Source organism: Juglans regia, chromosome 14, assembly GCF_001411555.2.
Source record: "Juglans regia cultivar Chandler chromosome 14, Walnut 2.0, whole genome shotgun sequence".
NCBI lineage: Eukaryota > Viridiplantae > Streptophyta > Magnoliopsida > Fagales > Juglandaceae > Juglans > Juglans regia.
The window spans coordinates 5,875,865-5,883,076 of NC_049914.1; the positions used below are offsets into that span (position 1 = coordinate 5,875,865).

The following is a 7,212-nucleotide window of genomic DNA, read 5'->3' on the forward strand; positions in this document are numbered from 1 at the left end:
ATTTCCTTTTGTGACTTGTCTGATCTTCACTACTGCAAATACTCTTTACAAACAAATGTTCAAGAGTCAAACACTATATCTAAAAAGAGACTTAACCTCATCCTTTATAGAAAGAGAGGACTCAACCTCTACAGACAAATATCCAAGAGTCAAACTTTTTTTGAACCAATTCCGATAGATTTTGAAATTTGTGACGGCGCGTGAAGACAACACACTTGTCTCTTTTTAGTAACAAAAGTTAGATTTGAAAGATCTGATGGTGGTGATTCCAGTGTCCGGCGTGTGACGAGAAAAGCTGTCGAAAGGGATGGCACGTGAAGACCATACGCAGTTGTGAGTGGCGCGTGAGGATCACACACAGTAATTTTCATAAAACCGCCACTATCATCCGAATGATTTGTGGCCTAGGAGTCTTCTTGTGCTGTGCGTATCTCTTGAGAATTGTCGAAAAAATTGTAGATTCGTATTTTTTTACCTTGAAGGAAATAAAATAAATTAAGAAAATAGAACTATCTTGATATACAAAGTAGGTAGATGGAGAAAAGAGGGAATGAGAGAGAGAAATAGGCTCTTCCTCTTTCTATTAAAATCAGATCTGGAGGCCAAAATTAATACATTAATGTGATTTTCCTTTTGTAAAGAGGTATAAATTTGATCGGTGGAAACATAGAAAAATCGAAAAATAATTAATTCGAAACCAGTTTAAAAAAAAGACTGAATCAACAAATTGGAGAATATAACATATATAATATACTCACAACATACATACACAAACTCGTTTAATCTCATCAGATAAGTAGAGAGTTGGATATATAATACTAATTTCATGAACAAATGACTGTGACATTAGAGTTGAAAAGAGATCATTGGTCCTTTATGTCTGCAAAGATAAGTTCGATTTTCTATTTCCATGCACCTATAGGGTCGAAATTTGGATGTGTTCTATCATTTTTATAGTCTTTTTTTTTTTTTCTTATTATTATTATTTTTTAGCTAGACATGCTAGGCGAGTCTCTTTTTATAAAATTATATTTTAAAATAATTTGTATGATATGTTAAATTATAAAATTATAAAATAAATAATACAAATTTTATAAAATTATTTTTAATAATATATATTAAAGTGTACATCAAATTGTAAAATTATTTTAATATATTTTATATAAAATCTTTTATGTCTGACAAACAACCTCCAACAACATTAAACGTCATATATATGACTGACACATCATAATACCTCAAATGCCACGATCTCCGCACCGTCCTAGGGGCCTCGCTCCCACCACCGCATTCATTTTCGTTTCGTCTCCTCCATTTATTTATACACAAACCCACACAAGTCCCTCCCACCATCATTCCCAATATTTCTGATCCGCTTTGCTTTGTTGTCTAAGCTCCTAAATTTCCCTTCAATCCCAAATCCCATTTGCCCGATCCCTTCCTCAAGTTTTCATCTTTTTGGGGGCTTCTCTTGAATTGTGTCGCCCACAAAATGATACCAACAAAGCATGGCCACAGATTCTTCAAGTTCCGTGGTGCGCGGGCAATCCCTCAGTCTCTACACTCTCTCTCGGCTTTTTGATTCCCAAAGCTGTCCCACCTCAGAACCCCCACAGTTATTGCTTCTTATCCTCCATCTAATACGCCTTGGATAAAATCTCAAGAATCCCACATCTCCAAAAGTGAGATTGTCCTTTGTTTTTTATCTGATTCTCTTACTTTTCTACCTTTTCCATCAAAAACAAACATTTCACTCTCATTCTTCTGTCAAATCGTACATCCGGACCGTATCTTCCTAATATTCCACAACTTTCACTCTGTTTTTCTAAATGGTTCCTAATAAGAAGTACGACTTCTCACGTGCGGTTGTAGAGATGGCATGGATCATGCTGAGGATTGACTACTCCAGGCTCTTCTGGCTCCTCTTTGGCGTCTTCTCATACGAAAACCACGAGGGAAAGCCGCGGATTTAGAACTCGTTTTCTTTGATTAGAGTTCATCGATCAGCACTCCTAGTTTCTACTTGCCTAAAACAAATTAGTCACGTGATAATCTGAATTCCTTGACGCCTGCGGGTTTCGGGTTTCTGTTCCTAGTCCTGCTGTATTTCTTCACCAAAGTTTAGCTAGGTAGGCGCATGCAACGCTTGGACAACAAGGAGGTTGGTAGCCCAAACATGTATCGGAAGAATATTGGAGAGCGCACCCACGAATCCATATCAGAAACTGAATACTTGGAAACCGATCCCACTGGTCGATACGGCAGAGTAAGCCAGGCTTGCAACCTATTTATATGTATCTTTTGGATCATATTCTTCTGTGTGCTGTGTATATATGATTCATTCTTTTCGTTGATTTTTCTTTCCTTTTTTCCTTTTTTGGATTTATAATTGATACTGCTTTTGATTTCTTTGTTTGTTGAATTGGGAAACTTTTGAATATTCTAACTAACATGCAAATCATTAAGACGCTATATATAAAGTTAACATATTTTATAGAAAGGTAAAACCATATTTTAAAGCTGATTAAAGCACGCGCACTTGTTTTTTATCAAGTGGATGTTGTTTACTCTGTCGAATCTAGGGAAGGTCTCATTGTTTAGCTCAGCTATTTTTGTTGGTTGGCTTCTCGGAATTGGTGTAGAATCAAATTAACAATCGTGCCAATACATCAAAGACTGTCAACGATAATATAATTATATTGGTTTACGGCCAATACGCTACATGAAACAAGAAAAGGTCGAGAGATAATCGCTGAGAGTTGTGGGTATTGTTAATTTGACGCAGTCAAGATAATTTCAGAGAGTTGTAGAGTATTATATTCTTATGCATGCATCATGGAGGTGGCTAATATTCTAGAAAAATGATTTGTACAGTTTTAGAGGTCTACACTTTTATGGGGTCTACTTGTTTCGGGTGACGCCTAATTCCGTGGTAGATGTCTAGATGACTGTCCCAAACAACAGTAAGTTTCTTTAAATTGTTTTAGTATGTGCTAAGTTTGAAGTGTGAGAGATCAGAGAAATGCAGTACCAATTGGCATTAAAAAAGATTATCCATGCAAATGTTTTTTTTTTTGGGGACCTCTGTAAACGATGATAGTTCTGAGCATTCTGTATTGACAGTGTAACACCATGACAATTGAAAGGGCTTCCTCTCGTCCCGAGCACCACCCTTTAATTAAGGTGATGCACTGAGCATATACTGTAATTAGGATACTTGATTACATGGTTTGAAATAAACATAAATGGATGGTATGGGGAGCATTTTCAGAGGCTTTTACGAATGAGAACCTAATATCTATGTACATGTACCTATAGAAGCCTTTGATGCAGTCCAAGAAACAGAACTTGGATGAGATTAGACATGAGTTAAGGGCAAGGTTCAAGCGAGAAAAGGCTTATGGTGGATAAATATGCACATAGAGACGAGGAAGAGTGAAGTAAGGATGAAATGCTCGTATGATAATGATTATGTACCCCTTCTCTTGCTTGCTTATCGTGCACATAGTTGTTGATTTTGTTGGTTGATTACTTACATAAGCAAAAAGACCCACCAAAGTAAGGAGTTTGATCCGGGGATTTTTCTCCCATTCGTGGATCACGGATCAGTTGGAAATTTTCAATCCCTATTGTCCACTCTTTCCAGTATTTTTTTTTTTTCTGTACTGCAGAAACTAGGGATAAATAATCTATTACCAATGTTAATACTTCAAATTCTGTAGCATTGATTTTGATGCATCATAGTTTTGTCTTTGTGATGAATAGTCTGATGAAGTTCTTGGAAAAGGAGCAATGAAGAAAGTGTACAAGGCAATTGACCAGCTCCTTGGGATTGAGGTGGCGTGGAACCAAGTAAAACTGAATGAGGTGCTTCGCTCACCGGAGGATTTGCAGCGGCTGTATTCAGAGGTTCACCTGCTCAGAACCCTTAAACATGACTCCATAATTCGATTCCACACTTCCTGGATTGATGTTGATCGCAGGACATTCAACTTCATTACCGAATTGTTTACCTCGGGGACACTAAGAGAGTAATTTCCTTTCCCAATTTTAATATTTGCTACTGCTCTCATCCCTTGATATAGACACTCAGAACTAGGTAAAATTGCATATGAATGACATACAGCATTTTCGCATGATGCAGATACAGGAAGAAATATAAGAAAGTAAACATCCGAGCTGTTAAGAGCTGGGCACGCCAAATCTTACGGGGCCTTGTTTATCTTCATGGTCTTGATCCTCCAGTAATTCATAGAGATCTCAAGTGTGATAACATCTTTGTCAATGGCCATCTTGGACAAGTCAAAATTGGTGATCTAGGACTTGCTGCGATTCTTCATGATTCCCGATCTGCCCACAGTGTCATAGGTACTTATTTCTCTGCCATTAGCACATGAGTCTTGCAGGTACTCACCTCAAATTCTCCTAATTTAGCTTTTCACCCGTGTTAGGCACCCCAGAGTTCATGGCACCAGAATTATATGAAGAAGATTACAATGAGCTCGTTGACGTGTACTCATTTGGCATGTGTGTTTTGGAGATGCTGACATCTGAATATCCATATGGTGAATGTGCCAACCCTGCTCAAATCTACAAGAAAGTGACATCGGTAAGGTCTGTTTTGATGTCAAGTTTACAGACGTTGGTGAAACAAGTATGTTAGCCACTTGCACTCTTCTTTGTTCAGGGGAAGCTGCCAGGAGCATTCTACCGAATTGAAGACTTGGAAGCACAGAAATTCATTGGAAGATGCTTAGTAACTGCTTCAAAGAGATTGTCAGCAAAAGAATTATTGCTCGACCCTTTTCTAGCATCTGATGAAGATGAACAGTTATCTATGACAAAGCTAGGAAGTCAGAAGGCATTTTTAAATAAAGGGGAAATGGAGAAACTACAATCAAGCCATGATCCACACAAGACAGACATGACAATCACGGGGAAGCTCAATCCTGATGATACCATCTTTCTTAAAGTGCATATTGCCCATAAGGATGGTACTGCTTTAGCTTCTCCTTAAAATGCATTGTTCTAAATCTAATCATTTCACTGGATAGTTTGTTTTTGGAATACGTCCAAGCATATTCTTAATTAAGTTCAGATGGTATGGTCCAAGCCCATGTACGGCACTTAATTACTGTATTTTATTGCAGGCTCTCCGAGGAACATATTTTTTCCTTTTGACATTTTAACGGACACTCCAATTGATGTTGCAACGGAGATGGTGAAGGAGTTGGAGATCTCTGATTGGGAACCATTTGAAATTGCATATATGATTGAAGGAGAGATTTCTGCTTTAGTACCCCATTGGAAAAGATGGGACCTGTCTCATCCTGAAGCCTACCATACTTTTAACTATCAAGATGAAGACAACGATGATGATCGGGGCCCTCATCATCCTTTTCAATCTTTCTCCTCCCTTTCATCATCCGACGGATCAGCATCAGTCTTGATGAGGATTGATGAAATGGCAAACCAGCGTGGTTGGTTCCAAGGTATGTCTCCTTAGTTATTCCGAAGCTAATGTGTTCTTTAACGTGTTTTTATCATATATACTGGAACTACAAATCACTGTTCTAATTGGAGGCTCCTTGGGCATCACTTAGCCAGGGTTTAAGGGATGCCCTGCTTTCATGGACTTTATATGGGAGTAGAAACTAGAAACAGGGAGTCTTCAGTAATCTGCACATGACCAGTTGCACGGGCTTAATTTGTCCAAATGCAAAATAAACACATGATAACATGAGTATGCTGTGATAATACCTGAAGGTCAGGGCATATGATCCCTCCAAAGCCTTTCTCGGGCTGTTTGACCCAAACCCTTTCCAAGCTTAAATCTTGGGCCTTGAGGGTATGCGCAGACCTAGAATAACAAGGATAATTGAGTTGGGATGGTGAAGCTCATACTAGCTTGGTCAACTGGTGCGCCCAACCCTATAAAGAAAAAATCTATTTGTAAGTCTATTTAGTAAAATATTTAACACACCACATCATCTAGAGTAGGCTTTTATGATGTTTTTTATTCTTTAAACAACTTTAATGTGTCCTGGTGTGTTTAAAAATCGGTTTGTAAGCAGGATAACTCATCCTATAAAATGTCACAAACATGGGCATGATAAATGGTAGGTCAGGTTACATTTTTCTAGCAAAAACCCGGCAGGGTTTGGTAGACAACTTAGCCGTTACAGCTTGAAATTTCGATTTCAATTAGAAAAAATTGCTGCTGCAGATAATTTGCTTGATGATGCCAGCTCTCAAAGCTCTTCACACTCAGGAACATATTCGAACGTAGATTACTACTCTGGTAATGAGCAAGAGCCCAGCACAAGTCCTAGAAGAGGATACCAACATGCAGCCATAACGAGTCACAACTGTACCAGGTTTTGTCCTGGGGAAGCAGTCCAAAAATGGCTGCCGTCCATGGCTAGTAGACAATGGGGAGTTTCACAAGAATCGCATGGAGCCTCTGGCTCTACTTGTAAAGGTAAGGGGATGGTGGACAACCGTAGGCTAACGAGAAACAGATCACTGGTAGATACACGTAGCCAATTACTGCACAGGTCATTGGTGGAGGAGGTAAACAAGCGGCGGTTGTCTAAGACAGTTGGAGCTGTGGAAAATATTGGGTTTCAAGCTCCATGTGAGGTTTCTAAAATGGAGTCAAAGCCATCAAAGCAGAAGAATAGGAAAATGCTTCAGTGAGAAAAGATTCAAAATTTGAAGATTTGATCGACAAACACATGCAAAATGCTTAATTCATGGTGGTGATGGTACGAGACTTTAGCACACTCAAGGTCATGTGCGTGAGAGTGAGAATCTAGATGGTATTTTATGTACAAATGTCTACATTACATATATATAATATAGAATCTTCTGTTTGAGAATAAATGCTTGTATGAAACGGTTGGTGTATAAATTAAAAAAAAATAGTTTAATCCATTCCTATCAATTTGAAGTTTAAACTTTTTGAAGAAGGGCGATATAACATCCATCAAAGCAGAGATATCGATTTCCTTCTCTCTCTCTGCACTTCATCCCAAAGAAGTATCACTCTGCTACTGGGTATCTGAAACTTACCACTCAAATGGCCTTCTTGACGTGACACTACCATGCAGTGCCACGTGATTTATTCTAGGGATAGCATGAGCGCCATATGATTATCATGTCATATTGATGTAATATGTCAGTTTTTACTTGATGCTTGATCAAGCTTTG

The 7,212-nt window shown here is 38.4% G+C and overlaps 1 protein-coding gene across 2 annotated transcripts; it reads left to right on the plus strand.

Moving 5' to 3' along the window:
* Positions 1 to 1,311: 1,311 nt before the first annotated feature.
* Positions 1,312 to 6,942, plus strand: LOC108996950 (probable serine/threonine-protein kinase WNK4). 2 transcript variants are annotated; one of them, XM_018973007.2, is made up of 7 exons: positions 1,312 to 2,266; positions 3,766 to 4,031; positions 4,145 to 4,368; positions 4,452 to 4,609; positions 4,688 to 4,994; positions 5,151 to 5,492; positions 6,272 to 6,942. In XM_018973007.2, exons 1-7 carry the CDS (start codon positions 2,138 to 2,140, stop codon positions 6,697 to 6,699), a joined length of 1,854 nt encoding a protein of 617 aa, XP_018828552.1. In that variant the 5' UTR covers positions 1,312 to 2,137; the 3' UTR covers positions 6,700 to 6,942. The 2 variants fall into 2 exon arrangements, with proteins under 2 accessions (XP_018828552.1, XP_018828550.1); XM_018973005.2 differs by having other exon boundaries at positions 1,317 to 2,266; positions 6,227 to 6,942.
* Positions 6,943 to 7,212: the final 270 nt, after the last annotated feature.